At 43.7% G+C, this 19,111-nt stretch overlaps 1 protein-coding gene across 2 annotated transcripts in view; it reads right to left on the bottom strand.

Moving 5' to 3' along the window:
- Positions 1–2,196: 2,196 nt before the first annotated feature.
- The window catches only part of SBF2 (SET binding factor 2), a 453,477-nt gene continuing 436,562 nt past the window's right edge, over positions 2,197–19,111 (bottom strand). For both annotated transcript variants that reach the window (XM_060018483.1, XM_060018482.1), the window contains 8 exons: positions 14,993–15,119; positions 12,729–12,856; positions 11,333–11,566; positions 10,146–10,250; positions 8,548–8,741; positions 7,762–7,849; positions 5,014–5,145; positions 2,197–4,000 (listed from right to left, as the gene is read on the bottom strand). In XM_060018483.1, coding sequence (XP_059874466.1) covers positions 3,902–4,000; positions 5,014–5,145; positions 7,762–7,849; positions 8,548–8,741; positions 10,146–10,250; positions 11,333–11,566; positions 12,729–12,856; positions 14,993–15,119 — 1,107 coding nt within the window. In that variant the 3' untranslated portion in view covers positions 2,197–3,901. The remainder of the gene's footprint in view (positions 4,001–5,013; positions 5,146–7,761; positions 7,850–8,547; positions 8,742–10,145; positions 10,251–11,332; positions 11,567–12,728; positions 12,857–14,992; positions 15,120–19,111) is intronic.

Below are 19,111 nucleotides of genomic sequence, written 5' to 3' on the forward strand. Positions count from 1 at the left end.
GAAGCTACAGCCTCTAGGGGGGCTGGAGAGTGGGTTATGGAAACATCCTGAACAAGATCCAGAGAGCTTCCCAGTTGGCGACCACACGGAAGTGCGGGGAGGGCGGCACACCACTCACTGCTCCCGAGCCTGGCCCCACACGTCTCTTCCACGCGGCTGCTGTTGTTTCCTTTACGCCAAACCAGTAAACATAAGCAAAGTATTTTCCTGAGTTCTGTGCGTTCTTCATGGCCCCTGGGACTTGCAACTGGCCTCTGAAGGGGGGCAGTCTTATGGGACCGAGCCTTTAACTGTGGGGTCTGTGCTGACTCTGGGGAGGATGTATCAGAACTGGGTGCGCTGCTGGACACCCAGCTGGTGTGGGAGAACTGGAGAATGGAGTGGGAAAATGACACGCATTTCATAAGTGGTGTCGGAAAAAAGATAACACAGTGGTCCAAACTGAGATGTGCTGTAAGTGCAAAATACACACTGGATTTTGAGGACTCAGTATGAACGAAGACTATAAAATATTTCATTAATAATTTTTTATACTGATTACATATTGAAAAAGTGTTTTTGATAGATTATCGTAAATATATTACTGAAAATAAGATAAAATGTTATAAAATTAACTTCATCTATTTCTTTTTTTTTAAACAGTTTTACTTATTTATTTGGTTGCACTGGGTCTTAGTTGTGGCAGGCAGGCTCCTTAGTTGCGGCAGGCAGGCTCCTTAGTTGTGGCATGTGGGCTCCTTAGTTGTGGCATGGGAACTCAGTTGTGGCATGGGAACTCTTAGTCGTGGAATGTGGGATTTAGTTCCCTGACCAGGGATGGAACCCGGGCCCCCTTCATTGGGAGCACGGAGTCTTATTCACTGCGCCACCAGGGAAGTCCCTCTATTTCCTTTTACTTTTTAAAAAAGATACACAAGTGGCTTGCATTATGTGTCTATTTGGCAGTGCTGCTCCAAGCCCTATCTCTTCATCAGCACTGCTTTATTTTTGGCTTATTTCATAGCTCTGGTTGCTGGTTGCCGTAGCTGAGGGCATTTCCTGGTTATCAGCCTAAAATCTTGAGATTATTCAGAAGTTCTTTATGAGATAATGGGGTTACTTAACAACTCTTAAAAGAACTCGTAGTGAAATATCTATAAATGTCAATTTTCACTGAGAAGCAAACCAGCCGTACCATTAACAGTTAACGCTCTGGCTCTGGAGTGAGGCCACTGGGCGGAGGGTTTGGGAGGTAAGAATAAAGAACCTGGGCTGAAGGTGTTGGGGAGTGGGGCTTGCGCTCATGTGCTCCCTCGGGTCTGCATCTTTCAAGAGCCCGGAGGAGAAAGGCTTTGTCACAGGAGCCGCGGGGGCAGGGGCACCAGGCCCCAGTCCTTCTTCCTTGGAACCTAGTGCCCTTCTCCCCGTCACAGCTAAGACGGGCGGAATGAAGGGCGTCCTGACACTTGTGCTCAACTCCCAGTCCCCGTTGCTTCCCTCCTTACTGAATGTCAGGGACACAGTAGGAGAGAATGGCAGGTCCCAGGGCCAGCCATTCAGAAGAGAGGCCTGGGGCTAATGAAGGCCTGAGGGCCCTGGCCTGGGTCGCATGAGCCCTCTAGACTGAGGAAATCTGAAGGCTTAAGAGGGGGATGCCACTGCCTCACCCTGGGGGTCCCCCTCAGGGAGGGCTCCTGGATGTCAAGACTTAGAGGTTCAGCCCTGAGGAGAACCTGCATTCTGATGGCTCCATTCGAGATGTAGTTAGAGTCCCCAAGGTAAACTCCAAGGGCTTATCTAGAGGAACTGTTGTCCAGAACTGAAAGCACTGATCCTTCATCTGTGCTGTTTAACTATTTCCTGAAGCAGAAAAACCTCCTTCCAAACTAGAGTTACATTTCTCCTGCCTAAAGTTCTCACAAATTGCCATGTGCCACAGGTGGTGGGACTGCGACCGGGAAGAGGTGAAGCACTTAACCAACTTCACACAGCTCACCGGGGGCTCAGGGTGGGAGTGGCGGCCTCACGTCTCTCACCTAAACTCTGCAGCAGTGCGTCCAGAACCCAGAAGCTCAGGCCAGCCTGTCCAGTGTCTCTGGTTACTTCCTGAGCAAAGGGCAGTGATGACATTAAGAGAACCAAGGCAAGAAATGGGTTATGCTGCATTTTACCCTTGAACTTTTAGCCCCACGTATGAATCATAAATGTTGCCTTCTGAGTGCTAAGCAATGCACAGTGAACTTTATTTCAGTAAATGAGGGATGGTTCTTCTTAAGAAATAAATTTAATTCAAGGTGGTTAGTGAATGCAAGGCATGTAGCGCCTTCATGAAAGTTACAAGAATCCAGTTACAAAAGCAGCACTGTGTAAAGTCTCAAATAGCTGCGGGTACACGGGCTCCATATTTTACAGAGTACAAAAAACTATTTCATATACAAAGAAAAATACAAATAATGTGCAAAAACCATTTTCACAGGTGGCAATTTATAAAATGAAAATGATAGAAAAATCCTTCATTCTTATCATCCCCCAATTTCTTATATATTAACACAATTCTATTTTCTAGTGTGTAGATAATTTTAAATTTGAAAATCTGATTTATTTTTAATCTACAAAGCGGCTTTTTAAAAAGGGAACCATTTCACTACTGAAATTTTATGAATGAATCAGTTAATTTTATATTAAATTATAAGCAGACTATCTGAAAAACAAGGATATAAGAACTCATATATACATATTTTTGAAATATTAGTTTGGTATTTAACATATTAACATTTCAAAACAAATGTAATGATCTAGCTACCTACGACTCCAGCCAACCGCAGCGGCCGTTGCAGAAAAGCTGTTTCTGTGTGCCATGAGAAACAGTATTCCTGGTGTCTTAAGCTGAACAAACACAGGCTATCAGAAGTAAAGAAAACCTAAAGACCAAACAAGTCCCTACTGTTCATGTGCAGAGGTGCCGTTTGGGTATCCAGTCACGCCACAGTGCGACCTCGGTTTACACAGCCCTTGTCATAGGGGTCGTGTGGTCATAAACAGCTGGCTTCTGTCTCTCAAACATCTCCACTTTATTAGTTCAGTGCAAGTGTCTGTTTTGTGAGTTAGTGCATTCAGCTTTTTGCATGTTATTTTGTGTAAGAAGCCGTCAGGGAGCAGAAGAATACATGGGAACACAAAGTCCTGCATCCTCAGGGCACCTTTGGCCTAGAAAATTCAGTGTTTTGGAAGCAGTATTTTCCTGCATTGGCCTGGTGATCACTGCATCATTCTCTGGACAATCTTTTTCCATCAGGATAATCTTGTGTGCCCCCCTTTGCCTGCCACTGAGCACTGATGGTCTTGCTGTGAACCCCAATGGTCGAGCAGGTATCACGGAAGCACCTTTGACAGCACCAGAGAACTGAGCATCTCTAAGGTCAGGTGGTAAGAATAGGAGCCTTTGATGGGAAACCTAGTCTATGCAGAATGGAAGATAGTCTTGGAGGATTTTGATTTTTGCTTGTCAGAAAGCTCTCCAAGGATATTAGGACCTTGGAGAACAAAAAGGATCTATGTATCTTTCATGAAGAAGGACCCAGGTGGGTGGTAGCCACTTTGCCTAGGGGATGGATGACGGTCGGCTCAGGAAGCATTCTTGTGATCCCTAACCATGAAGACCCTGTTAGAACAACCTAGTGCAAGATACAGGGAGGGCCTAGGGCTCTTGACCAGACCTGTGTAACACACCCACTCAGGCTAAGCAGGTTTAGCAACTGCTAAAAGAGGGGAATGGGTTAAGTCTGGGTAGGAGAACCTTAGGCCCTAGGATGACTCATCAGAACCAGCAGGAAGCTGTCAGCTCCTCAAGGACTCACACACTTTTTTCCTATCTGGCAGCACAAGCCCCTCCTCCCTCTTCTGTTTGGGTTGACCATGGGCATCAGGCGTCAGATATACAGCTCTGGATCCTGTCCATCCACTGCTGGGCACTCTGTCCATCCTGGGCACAGAAGTTATACACACGTTTGCTGGTCTTGAGCTGTAAGATCAAATGAAGAGAACCAGAGATGAAGGGCAGGGCTAGTCTATGGCTTTGGGCAAGTGTGCAAATAAATCCCTGTGACCTTCCCTTTCCGTTCTGCCCCAGAACCTCTGTTATTTTCTCTGTCTCCCACTACCATACTGTCATTGCCTTTAGAGTCATTATACTTTCCTGGCCCCCAAAGTCAAGGGGGATGTCAACAGAAGGGCCTGGCAGAGAAGAGAGACACACTAGGAAAGCCTGACTTTGCATCTTCCCGGGGCCTTCCTTGACTGAGGAAGAGGGTCGGGAATGGCTGGAGTCTCTGGCCCCGCCCACGCACTGCACCAGTGCAGCACAGGCGCCAGGAAGGCCGAGCTTCATCCACACCACTATGGGGTTGGCTTTCATGTCCCCTTTCCATCCCCTTCTCTAAGTCTTCAGTTGGGGCCACACTGGCAGCCCAGAGTCAGGGAAATGGCTTCATAGCCTGAGCAGGGCCGTAGAGTATGACCTGTGTTCCATATGAAGTTCTGCTTGGCTCTGGGGATTAGATAAGTCCCCTATCATGTGGCCCATAAAATGCCCCAAGGCCCACCTAAGGACTGCTGAAGATGTTAGGGCAGACAGTCATCATGTGTGACTAAGGATGTTTTTTTTGTGGATGATCAAGCATGAAGATCAATGGATACAAAGGGAAGTAATATCTGTTCTTGACAGTAGGTGGTGAGTGAATAACAATATTTAACAAGGCGTTCATCTGCTTCCACGTGTAGCTGGATCCCTTTTAAAGCAGTCTTTTGTGCAAAGCGATGTGCAGCCTTTCTGAGACATGTGGACAGCAGGGAGAGGTCAGGTTTGGGAATGAAGAGTGCTGGGTTCAAGCTCTGTAGCAATTCCCACAGCCGGGGTGGGTCTGTGACCCATGTGCAGTTACCACCAATTGCTGTGAGGCCCCATGATTCTTGGAGGTGGATGGATTGTAAGGGATCATGTGCAAATAGAGCCAGGAAAAGGCAAGATCGACTTACATCAAAGAAAGCCTTGTCACTCGTGTGCTTTGGGGCTCCCATGCTGGGGCCAGCAGGGATGACCATTTCTACCTCAGCCAGATCAATGTGGCCTTTACAGCTTGTGTCCTCACCCGAGTCATAGTATCGCAGCTGGAACCAAAAAGATACATGGGATATAAGAGACACAGAAAGGGAAAACAGCATGGCTTTTCAAAATGTATTTGAATACTTTCCCACATCTTGCTAAACTATGCCTGGAAGAATAGACAAGAAGTTAAAAACGCTGGTTGCTTCTAGGAAGAGGAATTAGACAGCTGGGAGAAAGGCGGAAAAAGACATATTTTTTGAAATTTGAACAAATAAGTGTATTACACATAGAAAAAGTCAACTAACAACTATAAAAAAATATATATATATGTAACATATAAAAAAGGGTTAATGTTTAGAATATATACCGAATTCCTAGAATTGAGAAGAAAAAGATAAACAACCTAATAGAAAAATGGTCAAAGGATTTCAACAGGCAAGTCACAGAAGAAATGTGAGTGACCTATAAACATCTGAGAAGATGAACAACCTAACTGATCAAAGAAAAGTAAATGAAATCAATGAGATTTCACTTTTCACTTAGATTAAGAAATATTAAAATGGCTGACAATATTCAGGTTGAATGGAAGGCACTAGGTATTCTCAAACACTGTTAGTGGGGATATAATTAGAAGCCTTTTAGAGCACAATTTGGCAATGTGAACTAAAATTTAAAATGTTTATACCTATTGATACACCTTTCCCACCTCTAGAAATTTATCCTACAGAAACACTCCCACAAGCATGCAAAGACACACCTATAAAGAGGTTTCCTTCAGCACTGCCTTTATTAGCTAACAACTGAAAAGATATCTGTCAATATGGTGTTGGTTAATTAAATGATGGTACATCAATAATATGGAATTCTATACAACATTTCAAAAATGTTAAGATCTATTATGAACTGGTAGGAAAATATGTCCAAGCTATCTTTATTTATTTATTTATTTATTTATGCAGTATGCGGGCCTCTCACTGCCGTGGCCTCTCCCGTCGCAGAGCGCAGGCTCTGGACGTGCAGGCCCAGTGGCCATGGCCCACGGGCCCAGCCGCTCCGCGGCATGCGGGATCCTCCCGAACCGGGGCACGAACCCGCGTCCCCTGCATCAGTAGGCAGACTCCCAACCACTGCGCCACCAGGGAAGCCCCAAGCTATCTTATATTTAAAAAGCAAGTTTCCAAATAGCATGTAGATATAAAGTGACTTTTGAAAAACAATAAATAGCTCAACATTTGAATGAGTGGTTACTGTGTGTAAGGACTGGACATCACTCTAACTAAATTAGTCTGGACTTCACTCTCTATAATCTACATGGCAGGAATGTGTGTGGCGCCTCCGTCTCTGTGGTTCTGGCCTCAGACTTTTCTCTGCCTCTCCATTCAGGCATAGTGTGAGTAGGACTAAACAGAAAAACCATATACCTTTCGTGTTAAAGCAATCTAAAAGACTGGCAAGAATGCAAATATAATTTGATGTAATTGTAAATTATAGAAAAATTATGACATTCTCCTGTTATATTTAGTGATTTAATGAAACTTTTCTACACAGTGTAGGCTCTATGGTTTCAGAGACAATGTTGTTTAAAGTCCAGCCCCCTAAAAAGGGCTTCCATTGCATATCTGTAAAAACTTCTCTATATTCTTCCACAAAGATTCTGTGTAACCTTTATGAAACTCCTTGAGCAGAGGGAAAGGGGGTCCCCATGCAAAGTATTCATCTGTCAGGAGTCATCTAGGTGCAGGTCCAACAAGAGCACTGTACTGGCCTAACAGTCTGTATCTTTCTGAACAGACTCCATGTTGGACATAAATGCATTGAGAAGCTGCTCAAGGCTGACTGGTCAGGTCCAAGGTACAGTGAGGTCTGTGGTCAGAACGTAGGAGGCCATGCGACTCTCACTAGTGAAGGGTGCGGAAGGGCTGGGTTCCACCCCAACCAAGATCACTGGAGCAAAGATTCTGACACTCAGGATTGTGCGGGGTGCTACAGCCACAGCAAAGGACCTAGCAGTGGGGAAAAGGCTTCCCAGCGTGGTCTGGGAGGGCCAGTCTAGTACTTGCCCACTGTGGATTTCAGGCTTGGGTGGGCACATCCCCTTCTGCCTATTTCAGGGCTCCCTCCATCCTCTGTTGCTGTCACCTCTGAGGGATAATGATGCCTTCTTTAGTACCAGGTACAGTGATGGGCACAGATAAAGTGTTCAATAAATGTCTGTTGAATACATGAACACCCTCGATTTTGAATGGATGTGTTATGCTGCAAAGATGAAGGTCATCTGTCTTCTGGGGAGTATTCATAGGCATGGGTTCTGTATGTGCATGTGGTATGCAACAAGCTGAAAACCTCAGGTCCTCTCGTGGCCTGGGTTTTAAGAGCAGGTAGCAGGAGATAACATGAGCATTAAAAAGCAGAGTTCTATTGCTCTTAATGCTCTGGGCTCAGCAGTCACTGCCTCTGCCTGCACACACCTGCACTCTCTCAGAAGGCTGCTGCACTCAGTCTCAGGACTACTGCTCCTCACTGGGTCCATGGAGGAGCCTCAGGCAGCATATGAGAGGCCTTAGGAAAGCATTCTGTACATGAAGGCTGTGCCTTTCTGCTGAGAGTCACACAACAGCCGGGGACTGAGTCTAGCCTAGGGAGAAGTGATTTCTATAGGCTGTGATGGTATTTATTACCTGATGTTTTGTTACATCCAAAACGAACCAGCGGGGCTTCCAACCTTTCAGCAAAGCCCCTCTTTTGTAGAGCGTTCCCTCAAAGGACCTAGAAATAATGATGACATAGCAGTTAATTTGATTTTTCATTTAAAAAGTGCTGTAAAGGGGATATCTGTTGTTTTTGTTGGTCAAGCCTCTATTTCCCCCAGATGATCCAAAAAAGATCCATCAGAGCTCCCCCTAGAATTTTTCTATTAGACCTTTGGGGAAAGGCTGCCTCTTTCTGCTGGAATTACCAAACGTGTGAGGTTTGGAGCTCTCAGTAGCCATTTTTTATACCATATTGGGGTAGATGCAGCCCATGGGAGAAAGCAGAGCTGGCAAACAACAGAAGCCTGAAGATGCTGTGTAAGAAACTGGCACATCCTTGGCCTTCCCAATTTATGTGAGTAAATTCCTCTCTGCTTGAGCTGGCGTGCGCTGGATTGCTGAAGTCTGCCCCTGAAAACGTGCTCACTAACACATATTCCCTCAAGAGATCTGGCAGACATGAGACAATAGCAATCAGGACCCGCCACAAATAACTACAACCTCTTGGCATTATTTTAGTTGTAATTTTGACTTTTCCTCTTCCAAGAACCATCTAACGCATTTAAAACAGAGACAAAGGATTAAAGCGGATCCATTTTAAGTTTACAGAAGGCGGCACGGCACAGGCCTAGCTTATTAAGGGCCTGCAGTGTGGCCGAGGGCAGGGTGGGGAGAGCTTTTTCAGTACACCCGGGAGGGCTTAGCAACGTCAACCTGTTTTCATCATTCTTGGACGTGTACTGGCTGTACAGCGTGGCTGCTCTCCGGTCCACTCCGTTGGATGGGGAGATGCTGGCGTTCTGTTCCTCCCCCATGCTGCTGTCTGGGAGATGCAGCAGAGACCTCTTCTGATAGGAAGGGAGGTTGGTAGACACAATTCCTGGGGAGCCCAAAGGGTGTCTCTGGGGCTGAAAAAGACAGAACAGGAGCTAGGAAAGCTTTCCAAAGACTTTAAGCAACTGATCCGATAATTTCACTTCTAAAAATTTACCTCAAGGAAAAAACTGGACCATATATATGTATATGTAAAATATATATAAAAAGATGTTTATCCTGGAGTTTTTTAGGAAACTAGCAGAAAACTAGAAACCACCTAAATGTCTATCATTATGCGACTGCTTAAAAAAAAAAGGTATTTCCATACAATGGACTTCTAGACGGCCATTAAAAATGATGCTGATTTACATAACAGGGACAAACTGAAGGCCATGTATGCCACATATTAAGTAAAAAAAAAAATGCAGGTTTTTAAAACTGCATGTATAGTAAATCCCTTTTATATGTGTGTTTAGAATTATAAAACAAGTTTGATGGCATAATGGTTTATTTCTAGGTTATAAATTTTGGGTGATTTCTGTCTATTTCATAATTTTCTGTATATTGTCTTATTTAAAAGAATACACATATCTCACTTTCATAATCAGAAAAAAATTAAGAAACTATTTTATTCTTCTGAGAAAAAAAGCAGTAAGACACCACCTACCTGTGGCCTGTCTGATAACAGCTCCTGAGTTGCCATCTGAAGGCAGGAGAAGGCACCCCAAGGACCCCTTCCTACCACATTGGAGGCTTCCTTCTACACTCCCTTCTCCTTGACTCCTCTGTGACATCTGACCCTGCCGACCTCTCCTTTCCTGAACTGCTCTTCAGAACACTCATCTGTCCTAACTTCCCTTCTGTTGCCCTTGGAGTCAATCTGATGTGGGTTTGACTGGTGGCCGCCCCACATATCAGCTGTGTGATCTGAGCCTGTCCCAGCGTGCCGGAGCTGAGACGCCACTCCCTCCCTGGGTTAACAGAATGCAAAGTGTGGGTGGTGCTCAGCACAGCCCTTCCACATACTACAGGTGAAGGGGCTGTGAGAAGCAGAAAACAGGAGTATTTGGTTTAAAAATATTTTTACAATAAATGTTTCTGAATTCAGAAACAAAAAGGGGGTGTGAACAACGGAAAGCAGCATATTTTGCTCATTTGAAACATTTCATTTTCTCTGATTCTTTCTCTGGCGCGGATAAGGTCTTGGCATTCCCCTCCTCCCTCATGTGGTAGAAGATCAGCTGAAACCACAGAGGCGCTACACCAGGAGTAATTTCCCCTGGATACAGGGCCCTGGAACATAAGTGTTATGTCACTGTGGTAAAGTGAGGCACTCAGGAAGTACCCAGTCACCTGGAGCTTTCTGCCCTGGACCCTCAGGGCATGACCCTCCCTTTGGCCATAAACCTCCTGAATTACCTGCGGCAGAGGCCCCACCTGACCTAGCGCCCTCCAGAAGCTCAGAAGTAGCACTTCAAAGGGTTTTGCCAACTCACACGGTCTGCTCTGGGCTCTTCTTTAAGGTCCACAGTTACCCGTTCCCATAGCTGCTGCCACTTCTCAGCTGTTTGGTTCAATTTATGCTCCAGTCTTTCAATTTCCTGCAAAGTAATTAAAAGGAGTTTTCTGACAGATAAGTATTTCATAGAAATCAGGATGTTCCCAGAGCCACACCCCCTCTGTACTAGATGAACAGTGTGGCCAGAGGGCAGTGAAAAACCATGGTAAGCATGGGGCCTCAGAAGCCTCCCAAGCCAGGAACAGAGGTGGGAGCTCTAGCTGGTGTGATGCATTGTGGCAAAGGTGATTTATTAGGACCTGTAACCGGGCCTTTTCGTACAGATGGCTTAAATAGATGAAATAAATATCCCCAACACCTTCACCCTTGGCCAGCCCATAGGACATCTGATGGCCACAGCAAAAGGTCAAGCACTGGGCCGGTGTCCAAACTGTAATAGCTGAGGTATATGAGAAGTCTGTCCTTGACAGAGGAACCCCTCAACTCTGATGATTCAAACCAGATGTAGAAAAAATGAACCAAGAAATGCCCAAGGAATGGAGTTTCCTTCAGACAGGGAAGCTGGAGAGCAGAGCGGCAGGCTCTGTGACCGTGTTTTCACTGAAGCACGCTCGTCCTGGTCAGGAAACTGGACGGAGAAGACTCTTCAGGAACTGTTTGGCCCGTATCTGGGCTCAAACCCTTTCCTCAGGGCTGCTGTTCTCATCAGGGTAGCTACTGCCAGGGTGGCTTCACTCCAGAATATTCCTTGTAGAAGATGGTTGGCAGTGCTCCCATCAGGCCATCAGCTACCCACACTTCTGACCAGAGGAAGTAAGGCACCCACAAAAGCCATAGCCCAGGCCTGACTCAGGCTGCTTGGCCAGCTGAAACAGCTGCGAAGCTGCAAACGGCTCCATTTGCTCGAATGCTTCCTTCTAACGCTGAAAAGCTCATTTTTACTGAGACTCTTTGCCAGTACCTGAGCCTGGTTCCCCACTGATCCATGGGAGCAAATCTGGTGTCCTTATGCTCCTGTAGTGCTAGCTATAGTGCTAACCCAAAGTAAGGAGAGCTATGTCCAGGAGCTGGTGAACCAGTCTTAACTAAGCTCAGTTCCTGAGGCCTCATGTGCCTCCAGGTCCCCTGGTGCCCCAAGAGTGTGTCTACACACGGCTGACTTACACTGACAAGGCTGGTGAGAGCGTCGGGCTGAGCACAGCTGACATCATCGTAGCATGGCCACACTGTTCTCCTCTGGCTCTGGGGCCCAGCTCCTCTGGTCAGTTCAGAGTCTTCGGAGGGGAACTGCTTAGGGGTCAGCATTGTCCAGTCATATGAAGGCCCTGTGGAAAGGGTCTCCTCTACATAGTAATCCCACTTCTTGAGGCTGGAAACATTTACATTGGGCTTCAGGGCCTGTATAAAGAAAATTCTGAAATATAGTTTCATCTTGACCCCAAAGTGCCCCAAGCTTACTGGCAGGCCAGCCCCTAACATTGCAGGGTCCAGGGAAAAAGTATGAATAGAGGTTCAAATACCATATATCTATACATTTAAACATTATACATCAACATAACTATTAGATAAAATATGTTCTATGCTACTACCTTGACAAATATAACTTCCTAATGACCTAGAAGGCCAGGCTCCAATTGAGAATTCTTGGACTTCTGGGAATTCTACACCAGGAAGTGGTGGCACTGGGAAAGCTGGTCCCAGCTCCCAGTTCTTGGCCTAAAGCCCTGCTCCTCTTGACCCAGCTCTGTCCTATATTCTGAGGGTCTCTTATGAACATGTGTATATACCCCAGCCCATGCAGCTAAACTCTTGTCTACTCCCTGTCCAAACAGCTACTCCTTAGCTGCCCTTTTAGCTTAGGGATACATTCACTGGCTTGGGGAAGTGGTCTGGTGACTAACTTGAATTTGGGCAAGGAATCTTGAAGTGCCACAGCATGGTCTAGATGAAGGAGAGGCATCCAAGCATGTACCCTTGGTTTTTCATACACCTCACCTCATGAGAAGGGTGCATCTGGAGAAAGGCCAGGGTGAGGTCCTACTGCATGGGGCCCAGGGCCAGGCCTTCCTTGCTCCTGAGTAAGGTGGTCTACTCCACTGCAGAGCCTATTTCATGCAGACATGCATGGCAGAGGATGGCTGTCCCTGAGAGGTCATCCTTCTTGGGCTGGGCTCCAAACATCCCTGCTTCTCACAGGGGTTCTTCCATGGCTTTGGTACAAATGGACTTAGGGAAATCTTTTCTGCTTACACGGCCTGCTAAGGTTTCAAGTTTTGTTTGTTCTTTCTTCCCAGGGAAAGTTGACTTGCTCTGACTTTCTTGAAGTTATCCTTTCTATGGTTGGGGGGCCAGCTCCTAATTTTTGTGGTCAAGAATTTGGTATCCGTCTCCATTCCATCATAACCTAAACCCATAGTGTATCAACTTTTAAATAGCTTCTGGTATGAAACCTAGTCGAATGTTTATAAAACGCTTAAACAGCTTATATATGCTCAAAAAGTAAGGAAAACTTTAACACAAAATATTCCAAAAATGAAACATAAATGCTTTCTTTCTGTACCTCTGTTTCCACTGGTGAATATAAATAATTAAAGAAAATGGGACTCCTCTTGTGCATTCTATCGATACACTCCCAAATACAAATTCCTCTTTTGGCACGCTTGTCTCCTTTATCATCAAATAAAGTTCCTGTAGATCCCCCCGCCAAAAAAAAAAAAAAAAAAAAATCAGCAAAACAGAAGTCAGATAAATCAACAGTTTGCCTAAAAATATGACGCATGTAGCAGATGAAAAATGGAATATTTCACACGGCTCTAGAAACAGCAGCGCACGTGCAGAAGCCTTAGAAAATGACTGCAAAGCTAAAGATAGGAATGGACTTCATAGCTATATGGAAACAAATCCAAATGGAAGAAAAACCTGGGATAAAGTTTTCCCAAGCATTTAGCAGGACAGCATGACTCCCTTCCAATCGACATCCCGCGTCTATATCTAGATTCATAGAGGTCCATGCCAGGAGACATTCTACACATTTTTCAAGAGAAAATGGAAGGAAAATGATTTGATGAAACTCAGTTAAAAACATAATTTTATGTTTCTTTTTAAAGTTGTTGGCTGTTTATTATGAAGCTATTTAAAGTGTTTTCTTTGGTAGTTTATATATACCACAAATCATGGTCATGGAGACTTTGGATGTCAGAAGGATGCGGTCCGTATCCTTGGATGACTTAAACACAAAAGCTGAATTTGTTGGGGGGGGGGGCACTTCAGGTACTATATTTGTACCTTTCAAACAGTCAATCTGTTACTCACATGAGCCCACTTTATTTTTAATAGAGAGGAAGATGTGTTAGGGTGAGGCAGGAGGTATTTCTTTAAAAGGCCAGGAAGGGTGCCTCTCGTAGCAGTGCTGTCTTGCTTTGAATGAAAAGATTCAGGCAAAAGTCAACAAGCATTTTATTTATCATAAAAGAGGGTCTCATACCCAAGGCTGCACAAAATCCTATAATATGAGGGGCCCCCAAGACTAATTAATGTTTCTTCTCTACCTTTCAACTGTAGAGTGCAGAAGAGTAGTTCTCAACCCTGGCCACTCATTTAAAAAAAAAGGGCTTAAAAAAATCCCAGTGCCTAGGTCTCACCTCAGACCCATTAAATCAGAATCTCTGAGGATGGGCCCCAGACATCAGTCATTTAAAAAAGTTCTCCAAGTGACTCTAATGTCCACTGTAACCAGCTCTACTTAATGTCTTCCCAACACACGGGTGCTTAAAAAATTAAGGTTTCTGATTATGATGTGTGGAATGACAATTTTATGAGTCAACAGAGGTCTGGAAGTACAAACAGGAAAGGAAATGGTCTCATCAGTGCTGTCTCCTTTACCAAATGTATGAAATATCATGCTAGATAATTTTAATAGCATGCACTGAAAAGCAGTATTTCTTTGCTTTCATATTTTAAACTGAGAACATTAGTAAATATTTTCAGCCATTAAGAGAGTCTTCTTTATGAATATTCAGGTATATATAATATACTGAAAATAGTCAATATAATATACTGATTTTCTTTATTTACTTGTCTTCTTAACAAAAATACTCATGTGTATCCCCCTTTCCCCCCAACTATAAAAACAGCAAAAGTAAGAATGTAGAAGTCCCCTTGGGGAAATGTTTTCACAGGGGCTGACTGGCTTTTGAGAATCTACTCTTTACAACTATTACTGCTATTAAAAATTATAATAACAATGGTGATGTCTAAAATTTGTTGAGTTCTTTGTGCTAGCAACTGTGCTAAGAAATTTACAAATATTTCCTAATGGGATCATCCTGGCCCAAAGGGGTGGGTGATATTATTATCCTCATTTTAAAGATGAGGAAACTCAGAGAGGTACCTAACCTGTCCAAAGTACTTGGCTGGTAACTGGCAGTGTTGAAATTTAACTGTTCTGTTTGCTCCAGAGCCCATGGCTGTAACTGCTATACAGACTGCTTCCAGGGGCAGGCAGCTTACCTACCAGAGTGTACCAGGGATGGAAAAACTATGAATCAAGTGTTTCTCCACTAACAGTGATACTGCTTGGAGATAATAAAATAGTAATAAGCAGATTTAACTTTTCAAAGGTGCTACATGATGACCACTTGGAGCCCCTAAGAGCTAACACAGCACATAATCTCACTCACTCATGTCCATTCTACTTTCGTAGTTTGTAGAGTAAAACCTTAAAGTGGCCTTGCCACACTCGGGGGTGGTTATTTTATTAGTGTCTTTAATTAAAAACACATAAAACTAACAAGAAAGATGGAATAAGGGCATGCAAACACATACCGTGCTCTAATCTTTCATAGTCTGAATCCAGGAGAAATGTTTTAAAGCGATTAGACACATAGTGGAAAGCCAAGAACTTTAAGTAATAGGGATTGAATTCAAACTCAGTTGGATACTGGTTGTGAACCTGAAACACACAAGGCAAAGAAAAGAATAAGAATCAAATGGAACAAAAAGTGGATGCCATGCCACTGAGTGCTGACCTGAAATATGCAGGAGACCATTTGGTCACTCAGTCAACTGAATCCCTACCATGAGTGGAAGTCGGAAAGGAACCAGCCTTTTGACAGACACCATGCTAGGGGTTTTTTTTATAAACGTAATCTCATATAATCTCCATAACAACACTGCAAGATAGGCATTCTTTTTTTCCGGCTTTATTGAGATATAACTGACATATAACATTGTGTAAGTTTAAGGTGTACAATGTGATGATTTAATACACGTATCTGTTGCGAAATGATTATCACAAGAGGGTTAGTTAACACCTCCATAACCTCATACAATTACCTTTTTTTTTGGTGGTGGTGAGAACATTTAAGATCTATTCTCTTAGCAACTTTCAAGTATAGAATACAGTATTTGTTAACTATAGTCGCCATGGTGTACACTGGATCTCCAGAACTTACTCCTCTTATACCTGGAAGACAAACATCTCTCCCAGCCCCTGGTAACCACCGTTCTACTCTGTTCCTATGAGTAAGGCTTTTTTAGATTCTACCTATAAGTGAGATCATACAGTATTTATCTTTCTCTGACTTATTTCACTTAGCATAATGCCCTCAGATTCCATCCACATTGCTGCAAGTGGCAGGATTTCCTTTTTTCTCATGACTGAATGAATTTCTCATGTTTATATATATAACATTTTCTTTATCCATGCATCTATAGATGGATACTTACATTATTTCCACTTCTTGGCTATCGTGAATAATGCTGCAATGAATGTGGAAGTACAGATATCTCTTTGAAATAATGACTTCATTCCCTCTAATATATCCGGAAGTGGGACTGCTGGGTCATACGGTAGCTCTATTTTGAACTTTCTGAGGGACCTCCATATTGTTTTCCATAGTGGCTGCACCAATTTACATTCCCAACAAGGGTTCCCTTTTCTCCACATCCTCACCAACATTTGTCACCTCTTGTCCTTTTGATAACAGCTATTCTAACAGGTGTGAGGTGATGTCTCATTGTGGTTTCGATTTGTACTTTCCTGATGATTAGTGAGTGATGAACACTTTTTCATGTACCTTTGGCCGTTTGTATGTCTTTGGAAAAATGTCTATTCAGATCCTGTGAAGATGAGAATTATTACCCTCCCCTCCCCCACTTTACAAATGAGGAAGCTGAAGATGAGCAAGATTAAATAATTTACCCAAGGTCATTCACAGCAACTAGTGAGCCCAGATTTGAACCCTGGCTTGCTAGGCTCCTCGGGCTGTGCCTCCTTCACTACTTTATACTGTGCTAGATACTTGATATGCAAATTATCTTAAGTTGTGGTTCTTGCTTTCTAGGCATTTGTGGTGTAATAGTGTGTAATACAGTAAGAAAAATTATGCTTACAGAAGTTTGGCAGTGACAGGAATGAGAAGAGAAGGTGGTGGTTTGGGGCGACAGCAAGAGACGTTTTCCCGACAAAAGAAATGTCGGGAAATGTAGGGCAATGTAGAAGGAGCCAACAGAGAGAGAATAAACTGTGGAGAAAGAGCTGATAACTAAGAGAGTAAGGCCCTGGGAAAGCAAGAATGAATGAGGCTAAGGGTCCAGAAACAGGGAACAGCCTTAAAAATGAGGAGGGACAGAAGAGTAGATAAAAAGAAAGGTATGTTCAAGTGCCAAGGGAAGGGGGAGGAGCTTATGCCTTTTAACATTAATTTTCCATCAGTAACTTAGTGAGGTCACTGGGAGAGGAATAAGGATGAGGGAATGACATGGGAGGGTGGGAGGAAGGCAGAGTCCGGAACGGTCACTGAGCTATAGCGTGCTCTAGGCAACCTGTACGCAGACTCCATGGAGCCATCTCATGTGGCAGAAGATAGGCTGATGACCTTGTGATGCTCTCCAGTCCACCCAGCAATCTCACCTTTGGATTGCTCACTCTCTCATGACCAGTTAGAGAATTTTGCTTGGTTGAGATAAGTTCCAATCATAATTGTATTTACTTAAAAGCTGTTTCAAATGAATACTGGAGGCAGGCTGTCTAAAAGCCAGCTTTCCTCTCCATGTTTTAATTTGGCAATGTAGACCAACACTTGGTCAGCCAAACAGAGCAGACATGTGTGCAATATGTTGATTACCCAACAGATCAGTGGGAATTTAAAGTCATGATCTGGATATCAGTGATTTTATCAATGTTTATCATTTGATTAGAAACCTAGTTTTCTGTGATGATTAAAGGTTTTTTTTCTATAACATTTTTTCTGGCTTTTACATTGAACTAAAATTTTAGATTATAAGTAATACAACATAAAATGGATGTTAAGAAGATGTATTAAAACAGAGTTTGACTCTTAAGCAATGGGCTTGTGTACTGTGGACCTGCTTTCTTGACCTAAGCCACTGCCCTTCCAGTTGGTTCTGGTCTCCCCAGGACAGGAACACTTTCCCTGAGACAACTGGGATGTGGCTCTGAATAGCGAGGTTGTGCGCCATATGCTACGTTTTAGAACTTAAACTCTTTAGCCTGGGTTCCTGGTTCAGAATCAGTAGCACCACCTCAAGGGGCTGGTGCACACATGATGGAGGGGGGTGACCTGGATTGTGGGTGGTGTGACAGGAGAAGGAGACAGGTCCAAGAGGATAGAACTTGGTTCTCTACCAATCTGAGAATCTCAGGGAGGAGAATCTGCAATGTGCTTGGGCAGGGTGAGCTCCAAGAACAACTTTGCCCCAACAGCCCCTGGAATAAACCTTGGTAATCACAGGCCAGACCCTTGGCTCACTGTGTCCAGGGGAAGAAGAGTTCAGGGCTATTTCCACTGACCCAGTCCATGACAGTTCAAAAAACTCTTTTAAAAACTTATTAAACAAAGCTCCAGAATAACAAAACATTTCTCTCAATGACTGTTCTCCATAAAAACCACTTGCCTCACACATAACTGTATCTTTCCTTGATTATTCTGATATTTAATGCGCTTAGGAATATAATTTTCATGACCCACTTCTGAGGTAAAGTAGAATGGAAATGATGACGAATACGACCTTAAGTTGAACTTACAGGCATTTCAGGGAGATCAGATGCTAGGACTAGAAGCACTCCTCTACAAGTGGAAAAATGCTTTCATAGCCCACTGTACTGAGTGACTGGGCTCACCACAAACCCTGCACTCCACAATTACGTTAGAAAAGCTAACACTTCTCCAAGGCCGCTGGCACCAGCCTTGCTTGAATTGGAATTGGTGCTTAGAAAACATTAAGGTGTGAGAGCTTGGGGGCAGCAGTGTCTGCATCTGTGTGCCACAATGGCACCTGCAGTCGCTAACTGCTTGGGGAAAAAAAACAGTCTGTCCTCATACTGGAGTCAGTTATCAGGTCTGTTGGAAGTAGAAGAGAAGATGCTGAACAATTTGTTTTTTTTTTTTTTTTTTTTTTTTTTTTACTGTGTAGCAACAGTTTAAGCAACAAGCATGAAAATTTCTTCAATGAAAAAAAAAATCAAATTGACCTGAGTCAAATGCTGGGTTGATTAATGCCTAGATAACCACATTTGGAATCCGACATTAAGAAATACAAGGGATTTTCTGAAATGTCTTCTTACCATAATGAGAAACAAAGACCTGATTGTATTCACAAGACAAAATCTGGTGCTTTCTCCACCATTTAGTCCTACATCCCAGGGACTCAATTTTTCCAGTTAATTGGCTTTTTTTCCTCGTCAATGGGACACCTGGCCTCTTCTGCTGTATCCCCCCACAGTGGTCTCCACAAGGCACAATCCACGTGCTTCCTTCTCCTTCTGTTAAGTATTGTTTTAATAGATGAAATGGGATCAGGCCAAAGAGACTGCCTCTAAGAACTTATTACAGGGAATGCATGAGAGTTTAGAGGTTTGTTAGCCGCAGGATTTTTTTTAAACAACTTTAATGAGGTATAACTGACATACAATAAGCTGCA

Source organism: Delphinus delphis, chromosome 8, assembly GCF_949987515.2.
Source record: "Delphinus delphis chromosome 8, mDelDel1.2, whole genome shotgun sequence".
NCBI lineage: Eukaryota > Metazoa > Chordata > Mammalia > Artiodactyla > Delphinidae > Delphinus > Delphinus delphis.